Genomic DNA, 26522 nt, shown 5'->3' with positions numbered 1-26522 from the left:
GCTTACAATATCTGGTGGCTCTGAATCCGTCTGCTTTTTCCTCAGGGAGGAAAATCTCTGTTGGCTGCGAGCGGAGAAGCGGCGGAAAGATTCCCGACTCCGGGAAGCGAGGTGTCGGAAGGATGAGGTGCGCTTGAAGGGGGTCCGGCTGGCGGGCTCTGCACTCGTCCGTTCGTGGCCCACCGTGGTGGTCACTAGGTTGAGGGCCTCCTGGAAGGACCTCCTCACAGTGCCCACCCACTGGGTCATGTGGGTCTGGGCCACCGAGAGTTTGTCTCCCAGGTAATCCATGGGGCCGGCAGGAGGCAAGGCGGCGGTGAGGGGGAGAAGGGCAGGGGCAGTGCCAGGGGCCTCTCCGCTCTCTCCACTGAGCGCTCACGCAAGCTCTGGGCTCTCCTGGAGAGAAGACCCGGCAGCCCTCTTCAGCCAAAGCAAGAGTAAATAAACATCGCTGAGCCAGCAGCCAGCTGTGCCCTCGGGTTCCGCTCAGGACTGGGAGGCGGTTCAGGGCCAGGCTGGGAGTCCCCCACCGGAGGGGCTGTAACGTCAACACGCTGGGAGGTCCGATCCCCAGTCCCGCTCACAGCGGGATCGGCGGTGACTGTGGCGAGTTGCTTGGAGGCACCAGCAGCCACACTCGCTCCAGGGTGTGACAGTCCCCGAGAGGCGGGGGAGGAAGAGGCGGTGGCCTGGGCACCCGCTTGGTCCTCACTTTCCCTCAGGTCGCTGGACCCCCCCCAGGGGCAGTGTTAGGACGCGGTGGGCCGGCTGCTGCCCTCCGCTGTCCCCTGCCCAGCTGCCCACAGCCGGGCCCCGCTCACCTGACCCATGCAGGTTTCCTGTCCTCTGGCCAGAGCTTGGAGACCTGCTGGCCGGCAGGCAGCTAGCTCATTTCCGGAGGCAGCCACCAGGGCCCCCGGGTCCCCTGGCTCGGCAGCCCGGGATGACATCAGTCCCCATCTTAGCGAGGGGCTTCGCTGCCCAGGAATGCGGGAGGGGCCTCAGGGAGGCGGCCGCCCAGGGATCTGACGTCCGCCCCCATTTTTTTTTCCCCAAGTCCCAACTCGCTCACCGTCCCTTGGGGCTGACGGTGACTTGCCGTGCCCGGCAGCCTAGCCGCCCTGTGCCCTCGCCGCTGGGCGCAGGAGGTGCTGCCGCACAGATGCACGTGTGTGCACGCGAGTGCATGTGCGCTGTGTGTCGGGGATCGGCCAGCCTGGGGAAGGCTGGAACAGTTGGGAAACTGTCTCTAGGGTGACAGGCAGCGCCTCGGGACCTCTGACCGGCTGTCGGCCTGTCTCCCTCTGGCGGTCGTTTTTCTGTTAGGTTCTCCGCGCCCTCTCCAGTCTCAATTTCCACTTGTTTGTCTCTCTTCCCCCCTCCCCCTCTGCCTTTCCAGCCTTCTCTCCCTCCCTCCCTGGAAGGCAACACCCAGCCAGGTGAAATAGCTCTGAGGTCCCTCAAGAAGGGAACCGGGCCGGGCGGTATTTCAGTACAGGCGGGGTTGCCATGGCAACCCCGGGGCACAGCATCTGCCCCTTTCTGGGCAGGCAGGCTAGGCATAGGGAGCAACGGGAATGATTCATGGTTTACACTGGATCACATGAGCTCCCCGGTTTTAACTCCTGTGGTGCTGGAATAGTCAGGGCAGGGGACGGGGTGGGGGACAGACAAGTCAGCAGCGGCTGAGACCAGAGAAAGGGCTTGTTCCGGGGTCGCCAGGGAGGATCCGCAGCAGCTGCGTCCTCGGGGAGGCAAGCCTGTGCAAGGAGCTTCCTCCTCCCAGCAGGGATCTACCCCCCATTTTACAGACAAGGAAATGCGACTCAGAAATGTAGAGTCACCTGCCCAAGGTCACACAGCAAGGCTACTCACAGGGCATGGACCCAGGCTGTTCCCTACCCATTGTTTTCCGGGCCTGACACAGCACCTGGTCCAGAGTTGGAACTCAGTAAATACTGTTTGAACGCTGAGTCCAAGGCTAAAAACTTGATCAGTCTGACTGCATTTGGAGCCCTTCCCCCCACATTATCTCAGTTTTGAGCAAATATTTGCTCCCTAGACACTGATCAACAGGCCTTACTTGAGAAAGGTTTTCACGAAGGCGTCTCTGATGACGCAAATCTCTCTCTTCTCTGTATTCCCAGTCCTTATGGCTCTTCGTTCACTCATTCTTCTTTCATTCATTCAGTTAAACATTCAGAGAGTTTAGTACTCTGGGCCAGGCACTGGATACAGAGACTAACAATGGTCCCTGCCACTAAGGGTCACAGAACAGCAGCGTGCTATAATGGTGGGGCAGCTTAACTGAGTCCACAGTACCATTCTTAAATGTTTACAGGAATTAGCCCATGAATCCTTGCGTGAACCAATTTGACAGAGGAGGAGACTGAGGTCCAGAGAGGTGAAGTCGCCTGCCAAGGTCATCCGATGTGGTTGGCAGCTCCAAGATGGTCCCTAACGATCCTTCCCCCTGTCATTCACACCTTGGCATGATCCCCTCTCACTGAATCAGGGTTGATCTGTGTGCCCGAGAGAATATGACAGTGTATAACTTCCAAAGGTCTGAAAGGTATCACAGCTCTACCTTGCTCTCTTCGATCATGCTGGGGGAGCCAGCCACCAGGCCGTTAGGATGCTCAAGCAGTTATATGGAGAGATGCATGTGGAGAGAACCAAGCTGCCATCCCTGTGAGGGAGCCAGTTTGGAAGCATACACATCCCCAAACCCTCAGATGACTGCTGCTCTTGACTGCAACGTCATAAGAGACCCTGAGCCAGAGCCATCCAGGCAAGTTGCTCCCAAATTCCTGGCCTACAGACATGACAAGAGATACAAATGCCCAGAAGCCAGATAGTGCCTGGCCCATCAGGAAACCAAAGGCTGGAGCAGAATAAGGGGAGAGAGGGGAAGGTGACAAGGGGCTTCTGCAGCAGCCTGCAGGTCCAATGTGTTAGGAAGCATTACTCTACCATGCAGATGAAGAAGCATGCACAGGGCCCACTTCCACACGTGTGTCAGGCCCTGCCCACAGCCCCATATGGCCTCTAGGACCCCAGGGCTTCTGGTCTTCAAGGGCTGCCCATTTCTTCACACGGAATGCCCACTATCAGCCTCCTACAGCAAGCAGGCCACTTCTTAGCATTGCTGGGAACTTCCAGATGGGAAGAGAAATTGCTGAGTCCTCTCCACCTGGCTCCAGGAAAGCCACACTAGAAATACCTAAAGAGCTGGAAAGGGGCGCAGCTTTTTAACAGACCATCTGGACACAGAGGTGGGAAATCTGGGAACCTTCAAGGAGGAAAAATGTTAAATTAAAGCAATATACAAAACACCTTTTAAAATGATAACACCCAATGTTGGCCAGGCTGTGGTGAAAGAGACACTTTTAACCATAGCAGATAGAAATGGAAATCAGTATATATTTCTGAAGGGAATTTTACACACAAGATAAAAAGTCTTAAAAACAATGGCCTGCCAGTAACATTAGTGACATACATGCTAAACTGTATCAATATCTATAACTTATTTTGAAACACAGGGGAAAATAAGGACGTATTAAGGAATGGATGGATGGCTAGATTTTTATAAAACACGTGTTGCAGAAGTTTAGTGATTACAGGCTTTAGCGGTGGATGTGTATGTGTCCCCTGTACAGTTTTTCCGTGTTTGAAAATTTTCATACTAAAAGGCCGGAGTAGGAGGATGTATTTGCCTTTTACCCCTGTTGTTCGGGATTCAATTCCACAACCAGCAATCTGACCTTGGAAGTGAGAATAACTGATACAAACATTTTACTACAAGGATGTTTATTGCAGTAATATATGCTACTTATATTCATGAAAAATTAGGAAGAACCTAATTGTCTTAACAAAAAGGGACTGGTCGGTGCTGTGCTGAGTCATACCTGTGTCAGCGATAAAAGAAAAAATCAGTAATACTGACCTTGCTTTATTAATAATCTTGATAGTTTGTTCATCATGGATTTTACATTAATTTTTATTTTTTTAATATTGCATTAAAACATTATTTTTCTTGATCACTGATATTTCTTAGCGCCCCCTTAACTTTGCCCTAGGTGCACGCCTCAGTCACCTTGCCCCACTCGAAGCCCTGGATTTGCCAAATCGAAGTGGTATCATGGTGAAGGGTTTGGAGACCTGCCTCTAGCTCTTATTAGCTGTGTGACCCTGAGCGAGTTACTTAACATCTCTCATTTCCAGAGATGAAATCATCAAACTCATCTTGTCACCGATGCTGTCTGTACCACTTACTGCATACCAGGCACTGTGTAACATCATTGTGTTACATTATCTGCTCCTCCCAAGAAGGGAATGAGGTTTGTGCTATGATTATTACCCCACTTTACAGGTGGAAAAACTAAGGCAGAGGGCAGTTTAGCAACCAGTCCGAGGGCACACCACTATTGAGTGGTGGAGTTTGCTACCCCAGCCTCACACCCCTGACAAGGTAGAGGATGTCCCAGCCCTTGCCCGATCAGTCTGGACGGAAGATCAGTGTCCGGAAAAGCAGAGGGGACCCATTGGCAGGAGACCCACAGTTGCACCTCCTTCCACAAGGGTAGAAGGGTACAGAAGTGGGCTGGGAAGCCAGATTGTTTGCTTGCTCCCTCCTGGCTCCCTCTAGGTACAGCGTGGTCTGAAAGTGTGACTATAAAAAGCGTTGCTCCCTGAAAACTGGGACAGTGCAGGCACTTTCCCCCAGAGGACTTTTTCTGCAAACTCTTCTGTTCTCTCTAGAAAACTCTTGGGATGTTGCTGCACATCAAACAGGAAAGAAAGCCATCTCCTTACATAAGTAATCCAAAATACACTGGAGAAACTGCTAAGATCCAGGAAACAAACAGGAATTTTATCCACAATGTGAGGCGGGGACCAGAGATCACCATTTCCAAAAAAGCATGAGCAGTTATGGAATTCAGAATGTCGGTCATTCATTCATTCAGCAAACACTCCCAATGCAGTTATTCTGTGCCAGCTCTGTGGCAGCCTTGAGGAGACTCATAGTCCCTGAAGAGCACACGGTAGCTTTCAATTCCCAATCAGCAAAGGGGCAAAATATATGAACACCTCAAACCTGAGCCTACCATTTTCTCCCCAAAATCTGACACAAACATGCACACTCTAGGGAATCCCTCAGATGGAAGAAAAAGCCATTTAAAAAATGAACAATTGCAGTACAACTGTCAAGGTCTATGATTGACAAGTGAGTAACATGCTATAAGAACATAAGAGAGGGTGGTGAAACCCAACCAAGAAAGTGTAATGTTGAGGAAAGAAGACTAAGAGAAAATGATCACTATTGAGGATCTGCATTTGGAATGGGATTATCTGGGTGGGGATAAATAGGAATATTCCAAGAAGTCTGAAATAGAGAACAACCTGTGCAAAGGCCAGGGTGCATGGCCATATTCAGTCTTCCCTGTGGGCTTTTGCTGTATCCCTACCTAAAGCTGTCTTCTCTCTCATCTTTACTGGACTCTTCCCTACCCCAAGGCCACCTTGAACAAGTTCAGTCTTTTCCAAATCTTCCCCAAGAAGTCTTAAGACCCTCTTCATATCTTGCTTCTCCAAAATTGTACACATAAGGAGTGTGCGGGCTGGGCCTAAAAATACGCTCACACTACATTGATGAGGAAGCTGGTGCAGCGGAAATACTCTACACTTATCTGGCAATGCCTGCAGAAGGACTGGTCTGACTGTAAATCATCCCCATTTCCTTTCTTGCCAACTGGCTTGGAGACTAATTCCTGAGACCCCATGTGGGAAAGGCTGATGAGTGGGCTCAGTTTAAACTTGTCTCCTTTCCCCCTCTATGCTTTCAGAGGGTCGGCTAATGGCTCAGGGTTTCCCTGAAAGGCTGGCATCCTTCCTCCCTGACTGATGGTGTTTTCATCACAAAGAGGAGATCATAAAGCCCACCCTCTTCAAAAGGCTGTGGCAAAGAAATGATTGTGATCATCCTTGCCCAGCATTTAATGTACAATAAATGGCAGCCACAACTATTCGATGATAATTATTCTATTTAATTCATATTACCGCATTGTTGAGCCAAATCACAGCATCCTAGACAGTCAGAACTAGAATGGCCAGCAGAGGCCAACCTTCTTGTTTCACCAAAGAAATAGGCCCTGATGGACGGCCGTCCCAGGCCCCATGGGAGAGCTATGGGGAACACTCTCTGATTCCCCAAAGGAGCCAGTCATGATGTGGACTCTGTCAGGGTCTCTGGCCTCATGTCCAACCTGTTCAGCTTCTCTCCACCCCAGCCAAACCGGACACACTGTCACCCTGGGGTCACCATGACATCTCTCATTCAGTCCTCAGCACAGGCTGTTCCCTCTAGCTAGGACACCATTCCACACCCTCCACATCTGGTCAGCCTATCTCAGATCTGTCCTTCCCAGCTCAGCTGAGGTACACCCTCCAGCGGGCCACCTCTGGGCTCCCACTCTGCCATCTCGCCCAACCAAATCATTAGCACACTGGGTGGGAACAAGATTTACCCATCAGTCCCCCGACTCTGAGCCCATGTCCCATTCACCCTTGATTCTCAGGAGGCAGCATCAGCCGGCATGCCTACTGCGTGAAATGAAGGTATCAGTGAGGCTTGAACCCAAGTCACACAACTCCCAACATCCTCCTCCCTAGGGCATGTTTCCAAGGCAACCAGGGAAAGAATTCTGATGTGGAAAAACAAAGCAAAACAAAGTGACTTGATCCTACAGGTCAAGCTCAGATTATTTATAAACCAAGCCCAAGACTATTTCCTTGTGTTCACTGATCACGTTCTTATTCAAATAGCCATTTTAATGACCTAAGACACCCTTAATTCACCTTGGGAGGGGAGAAAAAAAAAATCACCCGGAAATGAAATCTTTCTAGAAACAGTCAGGAACTCATCAGCCTTCTTCATCAGGCCCCAGCCTGAGCTCAGGCCAAAGTAACATTTTCCATGCTGGGGAGAGCCTGCTGTGTGGGCCCTCCAGGTGGGGCAAGGCCAGCTGGTCATTACAGCCCCTCTTTGAAGAGGTGGGCATCGAATAAAGCTCCCACCCCGGCCTCCGCTAAAATGGAAACAGGGTGGGCCAAGGGCCCTGCCCACTCCATCCTGCTGGGCTGCCCCCAGCTCGGGGGACAGCGGGCTCTGGGATGCCACCACCCTCTCCTTGGGCATCCAGGAAGCAGCAGGACTCCACGGGGGGCTCTTATGTGGTTGCCTTGGCTGGGTTTGGACAACCTGTTTCTACCGTAGCAACTGAATTTCCACATTTTTCAGATCACTTAGAAAAAGAGAGCAGGATGTTCCTGGGGAGCGACAAGTAGGCACTGGGACAAGGAGACACGCTATTAGGAAATGCATTCCTGAGCAGTGGGCTTGCTATACTTGGCCGAACCGGCCCATAAGCAGCACCCCAAGATTTCAAGGATCTCCACGGGGATGATAAGAGATGGGAAGAATGAATAGAAGGTCTTTTTTTCCTTGCTCACACCCTCCTGGCCTTTAGATTTCAACAAGCATTTGATTAAGCACCTACTATGTGCCGGGCACTGTGCCAGGTGCTGGGGAAACAGTGAACAAAAGCCCCAATCCTTGGCCCCTGCAGCAGTTTTATTTGGGTTTTGCATTAAGTTTAACAACAAATCACAATAGTTCTCATTTGCTGAGGGCCTACTGTGCATCCTGCCACCTCCTTGGCCATATAACCCGTGAAGGCTGTACAGACTAGGAAGCAAGAGTCTGAATGAGGATGTCATGAGCCCATGTCACACGGCTGCTACACGCAGAGCCATGACTCGAACCCAGGCCCGGTTGAGCCCAAAGCCTGTGCTCTTAGCCACTAGGCAACCCTGCCTTGGTAAGTATCCTACTCATGCCAGGCGGGGGCAGCACTGGGGGCACAGAAGACACGGTCCCAGCAGCAGAGGCCTCTCCCATGTTCCTCTTTCCTCCCCTCCGCTTTGCTGCCTCTGACTCAAGACGGCCGTGAACCCCAAGTAAAGCCTGATGTGACAAGTGGGAGGTTCCCCAAGATGGCCTCAGGGTCCCCTCCAGCCCTCGGTTCCAACAAGGGCTCAGCCGCATGGGCAGCCAATGCCCAGCACATCCAGGTAGCTAAGAGGGCACCTTGCATCCCATCTGCCCAGTGGAATGGCGGGGGAGTGGGCAGGCCCCGGACCTGCAGACCCAGGTTTAAGGCCAAGGTTCTACCCCAACTCCTGGGGGTCCCCAAGGCACCGCTCACCTCCTCTCTGGGCCTCGATTCCCTGAGGAGGCTGTACCGGAAGAGCATGGGAAAGTCTGGCTCGAAATCCCAGGCCACCCCTCTCAAAAGGCCACCTGAGCCAGCCTCGAGAGTCCAGCCACCCGGGTTCAAACATTATGTGGCCTTGGGCACTCAGGGGGCCCTCTCTTGCTTGCCTCTTGATCGCCTCACATCAAACGGAAATTGTGACACCTGCCTCCCAGGCACAGTGTAAGTGGCGTCCACAAAGTAGGCCGCCCCCAGCTAGGGCAGGCGGATGGAGCCAGGATCTGACAGCAGACGCCTGCAGCTGGAGCGCTCACATTTTGAAAGCAAACTTATGAAGAAAAATGGTCTCCCAAAGGCCAGACCAACATCTCCTCAAGGCTGCTGGGACAGGGTTAGGATTTCCTGAGCATGGATGGTGCGCCGGGCCCTATGCCACTTCATGTCATGCCCACAGGCACAGGGCAGAGCAGAGCTCCTCAGACTGACTCCTCGCTGCCTGACTCTGGGAAAGTGACTTGCCTTCTCTGAGTCTTTCCTTTTGTCTTTAAAATGGGATAAAAATGGTCCCCTCCTTCCCAGGTGCTGCTGAAATTTCTATGACATGCGCTCTAACCATCTCATGAGAGCAGAGCTACCACCCCCATGTGAGGCTGGGGATCTAGACAGTAAGCAAAGGCCGAAGGCTGCACAGCACCTACCGGTGAGATCTGGCTGGAGCCTGTGCTTCAAACCACCTTCCTGCAGCTGTGGCTCAGGGGGCATGGGGACAGCCGGCGCTTGGGAGCAGGGCCTCTGGCCTCCTCCGCCCACACCCAACATTCCCATCACTCAGCTCCACGGCCCTGAGCCCTCACTCGCCCTCTTCTCGTCCACAAGGGACTGGGAGTAATGGTCCTGCTTTCTGAAGGCTCCACACGGTAGCAGCTTTCTCCCAAGCTGGGAGGTCCACTCTCTCGTGCCTTGCTTCTCTGCACCCAGAGGGCCCCTCCTCTACGCTGCCCGCCCTGTTCCAGGAGCCACACTGTGCCAGGCAGGGAGGGCAGGGAGGGGGGCGGCCAGGCAGCCTGGCCCTTTGACAAAGGTGTGTCGCCCCTTAGGTCCCCACAATGCCCACCTGGTGCACAAAGGCGCATTCCAACAGCCTTGGAATCCTGGACCTTGGGCTATTCTGGACTCACAGCCACCCAGAGCCCTCCTCACTAGGACAACCAAGGGGATACCCCCCAGCTCCCTCCACCTGGCTGCTTCCTGCTGCCCAGGTTACCTCCCCAAACTGACTGCAGGCCCCCACCCCACACACATCTGGGCTCTGACTGGTAGCTCCTCAGAGACTCACTCCCTGACCTCCCAGCACAAAGGAGCTGCCCAGGCCCTGGGTATCACAGCGCCCTTTCATTTACACGTTGGTCCTTGCCTGGAACTTCCTATTCACTTCCTGACTATCTCCCTAAGGAAGGCTCACGAGGGCAGAAACTTGGATGTCTTATTCTCTGCTGCTGTCCCTGTGCCTAAGACATGGGAGGCTCTGTGTTTGCTGAATGAGTGGATAAATGAATGAATGAAGTGAAGGAGGGAAAGAGGCCATCTTTATTTCTTTTTTCCCTTTTTCTTTTTTTTAAATTAAGGTGTCATTGATATATAATCTTATGAAGGTTTCACATGAGCAACATTGTGGTTTCAACAGTCACCCATATTACCAAGTCCCCCCCACACCCCATTACAGTCACTGTCCATCAGCGTAGTAAGATGCTATAGAGTCAGTATTTGTCATCTCTGCTATACTGCCTTCCCCATGACCTACCTATACTGTGTGTGCCAATTATAATGCCCCTTAATCCCCTTCTCCCTCCCTCCCCACCCACCCTCCCCAGTCCCTTTCCTTTGGTAACCACTAGTCCCTTCTTGGGTTCTGTGAGTCTGCTGCTGTTTTGTTCCTTCAGTTTTGCTTTGTTCTTATATTCCACACATGGAGGAAATCATTTGGCACTTGTCTTTCTCCACCTGGCTTACTTCACTGAGCATAATACCCTGAAAGAGGCCGCCTTTAAAGACTGCACAATGATGTCCCCCCCCTCCAGGACGCCTTCCCAGCCACCCTCCCACTCAGTTCAGTGCTTCCTCTGGGCTCCCCAGCACCCTGGGCTTCCCCATCCGTGCTCTCTTTGCTGCTGTATTATAAGGCCAATTTCCACACCACCTGCCCACTGCCTGTGGACACTGTGAGTGTCAGGGCTGTGTCGGTTCCATTCTGTATCTCCAGGGCCCATCCTGGGCAGTAGGCAGCTCAACGCCACAGCTAAAGCTTATCAGGGCCTAACAGCAAGCTCAGTCGGAGAGCTTTGAGTCAGACAATTTAGACTCGGCAGCATCACCTTATAAAGAGGAGGACCATCTTATACCTGTTTTACAGACAAGGAACATCAAGCTGAGAAAAGGCAAGCTACTTGGCCAGGGTCGCACAACAAGGGCCCTGCGCAACCACCACACAACACTGTGCTCCAGCCTGGACCTCCTGTGTTTTTCACAGGAGGGCAGGAAGGTGAGGAGAGGAGATAGCATCAACTCCAGGCCGGGGACAGCTAAGGGCTCCTCTCCAGGCTGGTCCCGCAGGCCACCCGGGGAAGGGGGATGTTTACTGGGCAGCTACTGTGTGCCACGCGGCAGCACTTCACGTACATCCTGACTCAGTCCTCATCACCCCTCAGGGAGGCACCACTCCCCCTAAATCTCAGGTGAAGGAACTGGGGCTGAGGACACACAGAGTGCATCTGTACCCGGCTCAAACTTACTCAAGACAACTGGGCACAAGAAAACTGTAATCAAAGAACTAGCCCAGGAAAGTACAACCATGAACAGCATTCTTCCTTCCTGGCCAAGCCCTGAAAATGCTGGCTACTCACTTTCCACCCTGTCTTGCTTCAACAGCATAGGCATGGGACCAAATCCTAGCCAGTGGGATCTTGTGGGAGGGTGGGGGCATCTGCTGGGTGGACTACGGGGAGGAATCTTCCTCCCACTGCACCCCCTCCTCCTTGGCTGGATGTTGTCAACCCTCCCCAGGATGGCTGGAACAGTGGCAGCCGTTTTGGGACGATGAGAGGAAGAGCTGCTGAGGACAGGGTAGGAAGATGGAAAGAACCTGGGCTGCTCTACTAATCCAGAACATGGGAAACTTTTTGTAAAGGGCCAGATAGCAAATATTTTAGGTATCCCAGGCCACATGCAGCCTCTGCCACTTTGTTTTCTACTTCTAAAAATGGAGAACTCATCCTTAGCTCACAAGCCATACCTGTTGAACCCTGAACTACATCTGCTTCTACCACCACGTGAATTATTTGAAGTAACACGTGTCCTTATTGTTTGACCCATCTTTCCGGGGCCTTTTGCTACTTTCAGCATCCAAAAGCATCTTCACTGATAACATGACAACAGCGTACCAAGTATCGGTAAGGATGGGAAACAACGAAAGCTCTCAGGGGATGAGACGCAACATGGTACGACCACTTTGGAAAACAGCTGAGCAGCTTCTTAAAAAGTTCCACGGCCACACACCATGTGATATAGCCATCTCTGAAGGTGTTTGCCCAAGAGAAATGAAAGCATGTGCCCTTACATAGATTTGTACATGAGTGTTCATAGCTGCTTTATTCATAAGAGTCCAAAACTGGAATGAACCCGAATGTCTACCAACAGGGGAATGGATACACACACTGATACGTCCATACAGAGAGAAAGAAGCCAGAAAAAGGAGTGTACGATGTCTAAGAGTCTAGAAAATGCACTGAGCTACAGTGACAGAGAGCAGATCAGTGATTGCTTGAGGGCAGGAATGGAGGGAGGGATGGACTGCACAGGGGCACGAGGAAACTGTTGGGGGTGATGGTATATTCATAATTTTAATTGCTGTGATGTTTCATTGGGCATATACATGTGTCAAAATTCATCAAATTGTACACTTTAAATATGCACAATTTATTGCATGTCAAATATACCTCAGTAAGGCTGTCAGGAAGTAACAGTGGTTGCTCTTATAATAAGCAGAACTCTGAGGGTAAGGGACGTGGGATGGCTAAGTGCTGGCCAAATGGGACCAGCAGGGGAGACAGATGACTGAGAAGACAGAGGCACCACCAGACCTTGTACGTCTTGGGTGGAAGCTAAGTTCAGCTCTGCCAGCTCCATAAAGTAACAGAGGACAAGTGACACTAAGCCCCAGAAATGTTCTTAGTTTGGTAAACAGGATCCCCAGAGGCAGTCCCCAGACATGGCCTGTGGACAAGTGGCCTTAATTGCCACTCCAGCCTCAAGGACCCATGTGGCCAGTGTGGAGTGCCCACCAGTTCTTTTTGGAACTCCAGGACGCCAGAGCTGGTGTGCGAGGAGCCCGATCACCAAGCACCCTGCGGCTGGTCTCCTGTCATCTGATGGCCAGAATTCCCCAGAAGCTCTAGACGATTTTTTCATTCATTCCAGAGAGAGCAGGAAGCAACTCTCGGCTCACTTCACCAACAGCCATCTGCAGCAGGCAGGGAACAAGCCTGGCTCTGCGGCTTCGACTCCTCCCCATCCGATCCCAGGGGCGGTTCGGGTGCCAGAGGGCCTGGGAGGGAACCTGGCCTTCCTCCTCAGGCACCGCACCTTCAGAGACTTCTGTCCTGGCCCAAGAGCAACAAGCCCAGGAACCAAGGGGAGGACGCTGCAGGCTAACCAGAAAGTGTAGGTCAAGCGAAATCATAAAGGGCCAGGGAAGAAACAACCATGAAAAGGAGAAAAAACACGGTTGCAGAGATTCAGTGCATGGGGACAAGGTAGGGGAGATTCACAAGTGCCAGGAGTACCGTGGCTTCTTACTTACATGCTGCTTACACACAGAAACGCTACAATTTTTTATTTTTATTTTTTTTGCTCCTGGACACTGGAATGGGATTCAGTACAGAGACTGGACCCCATGGAGCTCCATCATTTAAAAGGACCACACATACCTTTTCTCATAGAATCTCCAAAACCACACCATGAGAGGGGCAGCACCTCTGCTGTTTTACAGAGGGGGAAACTGAGGCTCAGGGGCATTCAGTGTCATGCCCACGGTTGCTCAGCTTGGAGGCACAGCTGGGCCTAGAACGTGGGTGTGTCTGGTTTGCAGGCTAACGCCCTATGGCCCGCATATCATGGAACAAGCCTTTACCAAAGTCTCAGGCAACACCACACAAGACCTGGCAGGCCCACTGCTGTCTGCCTGGTTGACCACAGCATCCCCAGCCCCTAGGACCCCCACAAACAGCTGCTGAATGAATGAGAGGGTCTAGCCGAGGCCAGGCGTAGAGCTGGTGCTCAGTAAGGACCTGAAGAAGGCGGTAAGGGAGGAGAGAAGGCAGGGCTGGATTCCCAGTAGTTCCAGGTGCACCCGGGACACAGACTGTGGTCATTAAAACACAAAGTCATTGCTGAAAAGGACATGTCACTAGTCAAGTGTCCTCTCAGGTGTCCATTTTCACAATGGTCTCTCTTAAGACACAAAACATATTTACTAACAACACTGCCCAGAGCTTTAAGCCTACCTTCCTGTCCTTCCAGAACAGGCAGGGGGCCTGCAGAGGCCACTGGGGGAAGGCCAAGGGGGTCAAGGTTTCATCAGCTGTCACTAGGGACTCCCACCAGGTCCTCCTCATTGTTCCTTTGAGGTGTGTCCTCGTCATCCTCACCTTTCATTTCCCAGCTCCGAGCTGGGGGCAGGAGGCCTGGGCTGGCCCAGGTCTGCCTCTAACCTGCCGGGTGGCCTTGGGCACATCCAGGCCTGCCTGCTGGCCTCTGTCCTCCCAGGAGATGCCTCCGTCAATCTGTAAGAGTCCTTCAGGTCTAAGTCTCTCATTTACTCCACAAAACCATCCTGAGAGTCTGTGCATGCCAGTGCCAGGCCCCTCCAGGAAGCTCAGAGCTCTGCACAGAATGGGATTCTATGCATAAACAGTAGATATTTTTGCTTCCGCTTAACCAACACCATCCCTCATCCCACCAGGGCAACAGAAAATGTCCTGTTTGTTTTGATAGAATGTGTTCAGAGGCAAAAGCCCTCAACAGGATCCCCGAGGTGGGCCAGTGTGGGAATTGCTGCCAAGAGGACGCAGCGTCAAGGAGGTGCCCGCAAACCAGTGTCTGTCGGAAGCAGAAATGAGTGGGGGCAGTGAGGGAGGCCGGTGGGCCGGGGGCACAAGCTTCGGGGAAGATCTTGGTGATGCCTCTCCATTCCCATCCAAGCAAGTTATTTTCAGAGTATAATAATAACCACCATAATTCCCTTCCCTTCCCCCGCCAAGTATTCTCATATCAAAATGGATTTAATGAGATCCCTTAGAGGAAGGACTTCTCCAAGCAATTGAAAACGGCAGTAATAGGACGCCAGCAACGAGTGTCACTTAATGGAAACCAAGCAAACAGAAACAGGTCAGCAGAGGGGGTGGCGGCCACCTCTGCACCTCCCGTGGGGCGGGGAAGGGGGGCAGTCGAGCACAGTGTTAGGCACAGGATGGACACCCCTTATCTTTTATGTCAGGGATGCTCTGCCAAGAACCCCATGAGGTCTCGTCTCCTCTTGAAAGATGAGAAATCTGACTCATATTTGGGTCCCAGACTGGAAAGTACAGCCCAGATAGTCTGGGCTTCAAATCTGATCTGCCTGCTGTAGGCTGGGTGACTTTGGGCAAACTGCAGCACCTCTCTGAGCCTCAGTCTCTATCTGTAAATGGAGATAGTAATAGTGATCACTTTGGAGGTCTTTTGTGGGGATTAAGTGAAACACTGCCTGGGGATTGCTTGACATGTAGTAAGCACTCAATGAATGGTAGAGCTTATCAACTGGCCAGCGGTAAAACAGCTGCATTTGAACCCAGGAACCTGCCTGCTTCCAAAGCTGAGTTGACTCCCTCTTTCCACTAATCTGAAAGTCCTCCTTCCTTTCTCCCCCCACACTCAGCTGGTGGACCTACCTCTCACTTCACTGAAAGCAATCAGAGCAATCAGAGCAGGACCCATCCTGCCTGGCACCCCGCACTGTGCCTCCCTCCAGCGGAGGAGGGACCCGGCTCCCAGCTCAGGACTGCCCATCCTCTTGTGCCCCGAGGCATCTCTTCTCGCCAGCTCTAGGCTGTCGCCCCTGCATCTGACTAATCCTCTGTCCGTGTGGCATCCATGTCTCCCCGTCTGCTGGGCCAGCCCCTTTGGGAAGGCTTCGACGTCACTCATCTTTAAGAGCCACAGAGAAACCTCCTTCAACTGCACCTCCCTCGCTGCTTGGAGATCTAGTGGTATCTCAAATGCAACACCACGACAGAACTCTTGACCCCAGCCCCAAACCGACTTCCTCCACACTCTTTTCTGTTGTAGCAAAAAAAGCACAATGACCCACCGTCTTGGCCAGAAGCCTGGAACCTTCTTTCCTCTTTGCCCCTCATGTCCCCTCCAAAAAAACTACAGCCTGAACCAGATCACTTCTCCCTCACTCCAATCCCGGATCAGTACCAGATCCAAGTCCCCATCGTCTCTGGCCTTGGCCTTCCACCTCCTGCCCCTCTAGTCTACACCCCAGCCTCATACAACAGCCTAGATGAGCTTTTATAACCCTCCATCCCATCGGGTTAGCCTCCAGGCAAAGTGCTCTCTCAGCTCATCACTGCAACCAGACTAAAGTCCAAATGCTCTGCCTGGGGGTCCTCAAGGCCACCCCCTACTTACTAGGATGGCCACAATGGCCTCAACCCCACCAAGCTGGTCCCCACCGCAGGGCCTTTGCATATCCTGTTCCCACTACCTAAAACACCCTTCCCCTGATCCCCACATGGAGGGCTCCTTTCAGATCTCTGATCAAATACCACACCTCCCCACAGTCTATCTCCACCACATCATTCTGTTGTACTGTCTTCACACACCTATCAGTATTTACTTTTCGTATATATTGTCTGTCCCACCAGAATGCGCACTCAACGAGAGTAGGGCCTGCGCTTTCTTATTTCACACTGATGCTCAGTGCCTGGGCCAGTGGCTGGCACAGAGAAGGGGGCCAATAAATACTTGGTAGAGTGGACGAACCAATGAATGAATGAATGAAGAGTCAATGAGCACACGATCACATACCTCAAACTCTTTAGGCTCTGTCTGCTCCCATCTACATTGGAGGTCGCAACCCCACCACCCACAGGACGATGGCGCAGGTGAGCCCTGATGGATGTGGCCCAGGGCCAGGAGAGGCTCCGCAGGTGATTGATTGCTGGTGAAGGCACTTCCACCAGCAGGAATCTCCCCTCAGCCTCTCACTGCATAAAATACACGTATGAGCCAAAACTCGGTGACAGATACAGTGGCCGAAGGTCCAGTGGAGACCGTATGCAAGAACACAATTCACTTAGTCCCCGGTAGCCATGGCAACTGAAATCTTCAAGTGCACCTCCATCTCCTTTAACTTTGTATGCAGAAATTTCTAAAGGAGATGTTCAGATTTCTTTCTCCCGTGACATTCTACAGAACAGACATCCTCATCTGACATCCCAGAGGAAAAAATGCAAAATGTCAGATTCGTATAAGGACTTTGCAAAGAAAGATGAGTTTCATTTTTTAAAATAAGAGTCAAACTCTGAGAGTAGGAACCAACCATCATCATCATAACAAATAGTAGCATAAGCAAACAACGGATTTGTTCGGGACGGAATGGACCAGTGCTTTAACAGGTTCACTTAGTTATTCAACATTCACTGAGTGCTTAGTGTGTGTGCCAGGCCCTGTGCTGGACTCTGGGGACACAGCAGTGGCTGAGACAGATAAAGATCCTGGCCTCATGGAGCCTCTGGTTCAATGGGATAGACATCCAGTGGAAGTGCATCCCCAGCAAAGAATTCCCAGCAAGGAATAGTGGGGAGGAATATCGCAGAGGAGAGAGGACAGACCTATGGGATCATGTGGATCCACCATGCATTGGCTGTGTGGCTCTGGGCAAGTCACTGTACCTCTCTGAGCCCATGATAGAATGATGATAACAATACTGCTTGACGAAGGCACTCTGAATTCAAAGAGAGGACAGAAAAAGTGCCCTGTGTAGTGTCTGGTATACAGCAAGCACTCAGTAACTACCAATTCCTTTTACCTTACAGAGGAAGAGGGGCCCAGACCTTGGCCGTTTCTCCCAAAGGGGCCTCAGAAAAACTGCCTGGGTGTGAGGTTTTCCCAAAGGAATGCCCGTGTTCCAAAGGATTGACATCTGAGATTTCAACTTTCAAAAACAAAAGTGGGGTAAAGACGGGGGTTAGAGGAAACAGGGGTTGGCCAAGCCATTAACTAACCTAGCCTCACAGCTTCCCAGGAGCCCAGCTGGGGCAGGAGGCCTAGAAGTGTTTCCGGGTGGGAGAGGGAGCAGAATTTGAGAGCAGGAGAATGCAAAGAGAAACTACCACGGTGGGCGTCTCGCCAAACTAGCCAAAGCATTTGGTGAGGCCAAGGCCTTCCAGACTAAAGAGAAAAGTCACCATCTGCCCACTGAGAAGGCGCTGGAGCTGAGGGCTCCAGAGCTCATCACACCCAGGTGCAAATCCAAGGCCCGAGAGTGGGAAGAGGCCACTCATGGACCCCTTATAAGAAGCCATCTGCACCCGCTGGATTCTCAAAGCTGGAGTAAAACTTTGGTAGCATGTGGCATTTGAACATCAGTCCTGAAAGCTCAGACTGCATTTGTGTTTGAGAGCAGGCCACCCTGTTCTCAGCTTCCTGCTTCTGTAACTACGCAGGCTGTTCCTGATGCCCAAATACCTCTCCACCCTACCCCTGACCCCTGCAGGCCTCAGGTGCCCTAAAAAACCCTTATTCAACCTTCAAATGTCTCCTAAGTCCGCAGGTAGGCATTTCTCCTGCAGTGGCAACACACAAGGGCACCAAGATGTTCACTGCAGCGTTGTCTACAGTGCACAGAACTGCCAACAACCTACAGGTCCACCTAGAGGGATTGGTTCAATAAATTACAGTGTAAAGAAAAACATAAAGCCATCAGAAAGAAGGAGATCGACCTATTATGTGCAAGGGAAAGAGTTCACCAATATGAGAAAAGAAAAATCAAGGCGTAGAACACTATGCATACAGCAAGGTCTGAGTCATGCTAAAAGGGACATGCAGACGGCTAGATACAGATATATGCACAGATACAGTCTTATGTGTGCACAGAATATTTCTGAAAGGAAATGCATGAAACCTGTCACCAGTTTGTGGGAGGGAATTGCACGATGGCTGGCAGTGGCAGGAAGACTAATTTTTCTTTAGAGTACTATTTTGCACTGTTGTAAATGTTTACCATGTCTGTACATTATTTTTTCAACTAAAAATAAGTAAATTGCTTCTTTTTAATGTCTGGACATCACCTGTGTAAATTTTCTCCCCATAAAAACGGATCAAATCTCCCCTCTAGCGGGTGGAGACATGACAGGTATGGCACCACCACCCATGTACCCATTTATGTGGGTGTCACCCCTCCTTGGTGGCTAGGAATGTGAGGGCCACACCTCGGCACCCACTCTGAGAGCCTAGCACCTTGTGGGCTTAAGGAATGAACACCACCATTAAACCCATATATCCACTCCCATCTTCTTAAGACCTTTTCCTTTTTACCAAGTTACTGTTTATTGAGCCTCAGCTACTTCATGCCAGCCAACTGACACCCAGCATCTCATCGAATTGCGCCAGTAAGTCAAGCCTGGCTGACGGCAGTAGATGCCACTGGTGCCTTGCAGGTTCCCTGTACTGGCCGGGGCCCCTGGGGGACACCGGCTGCCACAGCTCACCAACCCCTCCCCACCAGCAGTGGGCCTTGACCCACAGAGGAAGAGATACCCTGCCGCTCCAAGGTGGGGCTTATTTTGTGCTGCTGTCCAGCCTCTGTAAGGACTCCAGGGATCAGGCTGACTCAAGCTTTCCAACACTGAATCACATACACATGATCCTTGTCTCAGGCTCTGCTTCTAGGCAACCCAGCCTGAGACACTGCCTCCCAAAATTGACTGGGACATACAATTCTTTAAAAACAGTTGCTGGGAATCTACTTAAGTCTTATCTCTGGGAGGGGAGGCCTCAGCAGAGGAGTTTGAAAAAGCCAAAGATATTTAGCCAAGATTGGAAAATGGGAGCATAGTGGGGGAAAGGGTTTATTATATCCATTTAACAGATGGGAGAAACCGAGATTCAACTTAAAAGTCACAAAGATTTGAACCCTCAGATCCCAAAGCCCTGACCCTGCTCTGAGCCTGCTGCTCAGCTGTTAGGGGGTTCACAGGCTTGTTCGGCATCAGAGCAAGGAGATTGGAAGGGCTGGCTCTGGGCAGAACATTCTCCCAGACCTCCGTCGGTGCAGGCTGCTCAACCAGCTCTAAAATAGAATCACTAACATGGTCAGGAAGAGGGGTCCCTGGGGGGTACTGCTCCACAGCCAGACGGCGCTGAGCGCGGCGCCTCGGTCCCACTCAAGGCCAGCCTAGCATGAAGAAAATATGGAAAGCGGCTCTCGGGCAGGCCTTCAGGGACTTCCTGCCCATGTGCGCAGACTGGAACAATAGGAAAAGTCTGCAGTGGGGCCTGGCGGGCGGGGCAGGGGCAAAGCAAGACAGGCAGGCAAGATACGCAGCCGGCCTTCCCTCTCAATCCACTCTCAGGGACGGGCACTCCAGCCAGGTCAGAGCAGCGCAGGAAGCAGCTGCTAGGCACCTGCTGTATGCCAGGCCCTGTATTAGGCCCTACCCTTCACACGCTTCATTTATTCACCCACTGCCCCATTCATTCCTGTATTCAGGTCAACATACATTAGCTGAGTACCTACTGTGTGCCAAGTCCAGCTCTAGGAACCGGGGAAACAGATAAACATGTCCCCGCCCTGGAGAAGTTTCACTTTTCATTCACTTACTCATTCACTCGTTCTTCCATTTAGTTTGACATTTAATGAGCACCTACTATGTGTGAGACTTTGTGACAGGAACTACAGAGATGAAGGTGAAAAGTGTCACTGACTCAGTCATTCTTGCCATTTACTCTTTCTCTCACTCAGTTCTGTAAGCAATTTGTGGGCCCTCCGCTAAGCACTGTGGACAGAGATGCGAAGTAAGACACAACCACGTGGTGACGAGCTCACCTTAGTGACCCATTCATACATTCATTTACTCAGCTTCACACCCAACAAGTGTCACACACTGTGTTATGTGACAAGGATAGAGATACATGGAACAGTCCTCACTCAGTCTCACCCACCCACACATTTCTTTCATTCAGTACAATGAACATTTTGAGTGCCCGTATGTGTTGGGGACCCAGATGTGCATTGAACAGTCAGCCATTCTTCCTTCCTTCAACATGTATGGGTTCAGATCACCAAACATATATTGGGCACCTAGTGTATGTCAGACCCTGGGGAGGCAGATGAATGAGCCCCGGGCCTGACCCTGGAGGAACTGAAAAACCAGTCCACACACAGGGGGTGGGTGACAGCCTGGGTCCTCTGTCAGGACCGTGGCACCCTACCCGATGGTTCCTCAAAAGCTCTGGGAGGGGCAGGCAGTTGGGAAGTTTGCAATGCACCCCTCCCACAGAGCTGCAGAGTGGAGAGGGGGTTACGGGGGTGGAGGACACTCAGCACACACAGAGAGAGAGAAACTGCTTGAAATAAACACCAAAGGGAAGAACTGGTGAGTGAGGAGATGAATCAGACATCTAAGTGAGAATTTTCAAGAACTCAAGAAGTATTCTAAGTTTAGAGGAGGAAGGAAAAAAAAAAAAATCAGCCACAACTTCCGAATGGCACGCTCAACACCAAACTGCCAGCAGCCCTGTTGATGCGCCTCGGGTCCACCGCCCTCTCAGGCCAAACACCAGTCAGAAAAACAACAGGCTTTAAGTCCACAACCTCCTGGGGCCATGGGGAGGCCCACACAGGTTCACCCACCTGAAGCCCATGGCACAGGGCCTGGTACACAGTAAGTGCTGGGTAAAATGTTGCCTAATTTTCTTCTACTTCTGACTGGTTTTGCAACATGGCTACACATTCTTTAACCAATTGAGAGCTGGGGTCCATGTTTCCTCCCTTTGAATCTGGGGAGCTTGCGACTGCTTCAGTCAACAGAGAACAGCAGAAGTGATGCTATGTGACGTCCCAGGCTGCGTCTGTTATACAAGGTGTTGCAGCACCTGCCTTCCTGGCCACACAGGCACTCACTCTGGGCACCCTGAGCCGCCATGTTGTGAGGAAGCCCAAGCTACACAACATTTAGGTGCCTGGCCAACAGTCCCAGAGAAGCCTGGCCTCCAAGTCACTGCAGACCTCAGACAGGTTGGGGAAGGAGGCCCTGGCTGATTCCAGCCCCCAGCCAGTCGGGGCTCCCATTTGATTCCCAATATCACAGAGCTGCTGTCCCTGCTGAACCTTGCCTGATTTCCTGACCCACCAAATATGAGCAGAATACACAGTGGATGGTGTACACCTCTATGTTTCGGAGTGGTTCCTGTGACAACTGATACCTGCCCCGTGTATCTTGCACAGTCTAGGAGGATCTGCTAAGCTGGAAAGCATAGGACAACTTTATAAACTGTAAAGTTCTGTATACACTGGAGCCCCGGCATCAGCATTCAGTACACAGAGGAGGGCTCTGCTGCCTTCCTGACCTAACTTTGTAGCCCTAGAACCAAGCTTGCCACCCTCTCAGCCTGGGAGACTCTGAGGGTTACTGGCACAGACCTGAACTCATGTCGCAGGTCACCGCTTTGTTCTCAAGATGGGCGTTAGGTCATCCCTCCAGGAGGAATGAACTAGAGGACAAAGGCTGCTTTCACTGGGCCCAGGCTGCTCTTGGCAAACATGGGCGGCCAGGGCCACAGCAGGGAGCAGGCGGCCCCACTCATGCCCCCTGGGAAGACGGCCAACAGGATGGGTGGGGCCCAGGCAAGCTGGGGCAGCTCTGGGGTCTGGCACAGGCCTTCCCTCCCCCTCTGGGTCTTTTCCAACCACACCTAAAACAAGGACAAGGCAGAGTACAGATACGCAATGCGGAAATATTTGGTAAATTAAATAGAATGTTAAAGATTAAAAGCACGCATCCCCAGGATTAAAGTCCAATTACAAACACAAACTACAATATTGTGGGCTCCAGGGCAAGACGGCATAGGATCAAATCCCGACTCTGCTGCTGATCAGCTGTGTGATCTTTTACAAGTGACTTAACCTCTCTGAGCCTTTGTTTTGTCATCTGTAAAACAGGGATGGTAATAACCATCTCTCTCCCAGGACTTTTGTGAGGATAAAATGAAGCAATATAAAGTGCTCTGCCTGATGCCTGGCTCCTAGGGGCTGAACTATGTCTCCCCAAAATTTCTATGTTAAGGCCCTAATCCTAGGACCTCAAAATGAGACTATGCTTGTAGACAGGGCCTTTAAAGGGGTGATTAAGTTAAAATGAGACTGTTAGGGTGGGCCCTACTCCCATCTGACTGGTGCCTTATAAGAAGAGGAAATGTGGACACACACAGAGATAACTGGTGCGCACACACAGTGACAAGGCCATGTGAGGACACAAGGAGAAGAGGGCCCTCTGCAGGCCAAGGAGGGAGGCCTCAGGAGAAGCAAAACCTGCTGATGCCTTGATCCCAGACTTCGCGGCCAGCCTCCAGAACTGTGGGAAAATAAATTTCTCTTGTTTAAGCCACTCAGTCTATGGTATTTTGATATGGCAGCCGTAGCAAATACATCCTCAGACACAGAGGAAGAGGTAAATAAACATCTCTGCCTATCACATAACATTTGTATATAACTAGGAAATAATATTATATTAACATGCATGAGCTTACATTACTGTATGCTTAATACAAAATCTGAGTATACATTAAACAGCATGTATCTGCCAACAGCTGTCCCTCCCTACCTCAGAATTTCTGTATAAAACATCAGTTGTTTTTTTTTTAAGAAAACAGAGTTTTCTTAAACTAATAATATGGACCAAATCCCTTATTGCTCTTATCCATGCATTACTTCATTCTTGGGGAAATATTTACATTGTGTCCTTTGGGCTCCAAACAAAGACACCTCAAATCTCCCACTCCTTCCAGAACTGCTGGGCCTCGCCACATGCTGGGCCTGCCCCCTGAATGCCCTCTGGTCCTACTCAGGCTTTAAGACTCAGGTCAGGATGCAGCCCACAGCAGATCCTCAATATATTTGCCCTGCAAGCCAACTTTGAGACGAGCCAATGACTGCATTTTCAAGATGAAAACACAGGGTTCAGAGAGGGCAGTGACCAGCACAAAGTCACACAGCCAGGACCAGACCCCAGGATCCTTGGCTCCCAGTTCAGTGAGGCTCTCCTGCTGGCCCAGGCTGCCTCCTTACTCATCATTCTGCCTCAACCAAGGAAACCATGTGTTTACTCAGAATAAAACTCCACAATCCAAGGCCCTTTCCAGCTCTGAAAAATCTCTTTGCCCCCAGTGACAAAAGGGGGTGTCAGGACAGGCATCAGCCTGCATGGAGGTTTTCCTTCCTCCATTGCTAATGGTCTGAAGCCAGATTTGCTACCAAAAAAGATGGGTGCAGCTTCTCTCCCAGTCCAGCAAAACTTACCCTATTATTTACACTCCACACTACACCCCCTCCCAGTATTGGATTTTCCAGCTGGACTAACCAGAGGTCCAGCCGGCCTGGTTCATCCCATCCAGGCCCAGCTTGGCAGCAACAATTCTCATGACTCCTCCCCCTTCCCTGGCTTTAGAACTCAGGCTGCAGGGGCCCTGGGGGCAGAGGGGAGCCGGGTCAGGGAGACCCAGCTCTGACGCCTCCCTGCTGTGTGACCTTGGACACCCCAGGCGTCCTTCAGTGTCCCCATCTGCAAAATGGGGCTAATCAGAGCGCTTGACTCTGGAGCGCCTGACTCACTGCAGTGTTACACTCCGGAGTCTAAGAGGTGTGGCCCTCGGCCCGCTTGGAGAGGGCCGCTGCGACGGAGGCCATCTGGAAGGCAGGAGCGCCCTCTAGCGTCTCGATGTAGAAATCATTAGGCCTGGGACAGCCAGCCAACGTCTTCCACCAAATTGGTTCAGATAATAAACACCCTTGGGAAGGGCTGTAAAAAGATAATTGTGCCCACGTATTTAGTGCCTACTAGGTGCCAGGTGTTCCCCCTACTGGTCTCCACAATCAGATGCTGACATAATCCCGATTTGAGAAGGGGGAGCTTTTCATCCCCAGATGAGTAAACCGAGGCTCAAGAACACAAAGCGACTCACTCAAGGTCATACAGCAGGGAAGGCTGGATTTGAAACCCAGGTCTGTTTTGACACCAAAGCTCCACTCTTTACTGGACCCCCTAGAATCAGGAGATTGCACACATTAAAAAGAAAAACAAAACTCAAGTTGAATTCTCTCCAGTGCTTCATTCTACCAACAGAGAACCTGAGGCCCAGAGAGGGTAAGCAACTGCCTCAAGGTCACACAGCTGTTAACACCCCAGACTCCTGGCTCCCAGAATGCTTTGCCCCCACACCCACTGCTCCAGAGCTTCTGCTCTGTACTTATCACTCCTTTGGCAGCCACGGGATTGGCATGTCCTTTCTAAACGGCCCTAAACCCTGGAATGTCCAAAACTCAGCAACAGCTCCTTTGGGCAGCAAGGGCCACCAGCCTGGAAGATATCCATCTGACAGCAGGGTTCCCTTCAGCCTGTTGGCATGAAGTCCCCAGTCGCATGGGCAGGTGGCCGAGGCCCACCTAGGGCCAGGGAGGAATGGCCTTCCATGCCCAGAGTGTCACCAGCATCACAAGGTTCTCTTTTTATTTTATGTCAAGAATCCTGTGGACTAACTTGGGGGAGGGGCCATAGCAGGTGGGAAAACACTCAGAAACTGTCCAAAGCTGGAGGTGCCAAGGGGAACTGGCCTGGGTCCCACAGAACTCTTATAAAGCCCACAGTGCGAGTCAGCAGGGCCTGCTGACACTTTAAGGGCTCTGCGGCCTCCTCCTGGGGGCTCTGAAGTGCCGGGAACATCTAAGGGGCGGAAGACTTTCATAGGCAGGCTTGGGGTTTTAATCCTCAGGGGAAGGCTTCAGGAGTCCCACCCAGGCATCCACCTCAACAACGTTCATACACAGGCAGGGCAGGAATGAGCCTTCGCACTGTACAGACAGGACAGCAAGGCTGTGGAGGGGCTGGGGAACGTGTGATGATGTGTCTAACTGACATTTCCAACTCCCCAAGGCCACAGCCAAATCCAGATCTGCCCCCCAAGACCCTCCCGGCTGCAGTTTTCCTAATGGAGTCAACAGCAGCTCCATCCTCCGAATTATCAGGCCGCAAAACCCCACGTCCAAGCCAGAGGCAAATCCTGTGGCTTGACCTTCAGAACAGACCCAGGATCTATGCACTTGTTCGCAGTTCCTCTGCTGCCCCCAGTCTGACCCCACCACTGTCTCCCACCCAGACAACAGAAGTGGCTCCTTGCTGCACAGAGGATGAGGGATCTGTTCAAAGCTGGAGTCAGACTGTGTCCCTCCTACTCGAAGCGACACCCCTCCCAGCTCAGGTGCCTACACAGCACAAGGCAAGGTCCTTCAAGGGTCCTCAAGGCCCCGCATGACCTTGCCACCAGCTCACCTGCCGTCACCCATGCTGCAGCCGCTGGCCACCCTGGCCTCCTCTGGTTCCACGGAAGTGCCTGTGCACACTAGGGCCTCGGGGCCTTTGCACTGGCAGCTGCCTCTTCCTCCAAGCTCCCCTGGCCTATTCCTGCCCCTCTTCCAAAGTCTCTGTTCAAATATCAGCTTCTCAGGGACCGCTCCCAGCCCCACCCATCAAGCCCTGCTGAGCCACCTTACCTGCTTACTCCCTTCTTTCCACGCCCTGCCGCTTGACACACTATACGCTGTTCTTATGTGTCATGCCCATGGTTTATTGCCTGAACCCCCACCAGAGTTAGTCCCTGAGGCAGGGATCTTTGACTATCTTATTCACTGATGTGTTCCAAGCACTCAGGACAGGGCCTGGCATATGTGTAGAGCTGAGCTGCACTGCAGGCCCTTTAGGTGTCTGTCTACACTGGCATCAACCGCTAACACTTACTCAGGACCTCCTGAGCACCGGCTTTGTTTGCAATGCCTCACTGAGTCCCTAGGACACCCCACGAGGGAGCTGCTATCATTGTTCCCTGTCTACAGATGGCAGAACTGACTTTCTGAAAGACTAGGAGATTCGCCCG

General features: G+C 51.8%; 1 protein-coding gene across 6 annotated transcripts in view; it reads right to left on the bottom strand.

Moving 5' to 3' along the window:
• The window catches only part of KIAA1671 (KIAA1671 ortholog), a 187487-nt gene that overhangs the window by 63598 nt on the left and 97367 nt on the right, over positions 1–26522 (bottom strand). Inside the window, exon 1 of one of the 6 annotated variants that reach the window (XM_036993553.2) lies at positions 7–1339. The exons of the other annotated variants lie outside the window; for them this stretch is intronic. Coding sequence (XP_036849448.2) covers positions 7–291 — 285 coding nt within the window. The 5' untranslated portion in view covers positions 292–1339. Of the gene's footprint in view, positions 1–6; positions 1340–26522 lie in introns of those variants that run through there. 6 annotated transcript variants of the gene reach the window in all.

The sequence above is a fragment of the Manis javanica genome, chromosome 15, assembly GCF_040802235.1.
Source record: "Manis javanica isolate MJ-LG chromosome 15, MJ_LKY, whole genome shotgun sequence".
NCBI classification, from domain to species: domain Eukaryota; kingdom Metazoa; phylum Chordata; class Mammalia; order Pholidota; family Manidae; genus Manis; species Manis javanica.
The sequence above is the reverse complement of the archived record's forward strand: the minus strand, read 5'-3'. Positions and strand labels throughout refer to the sequence as shown.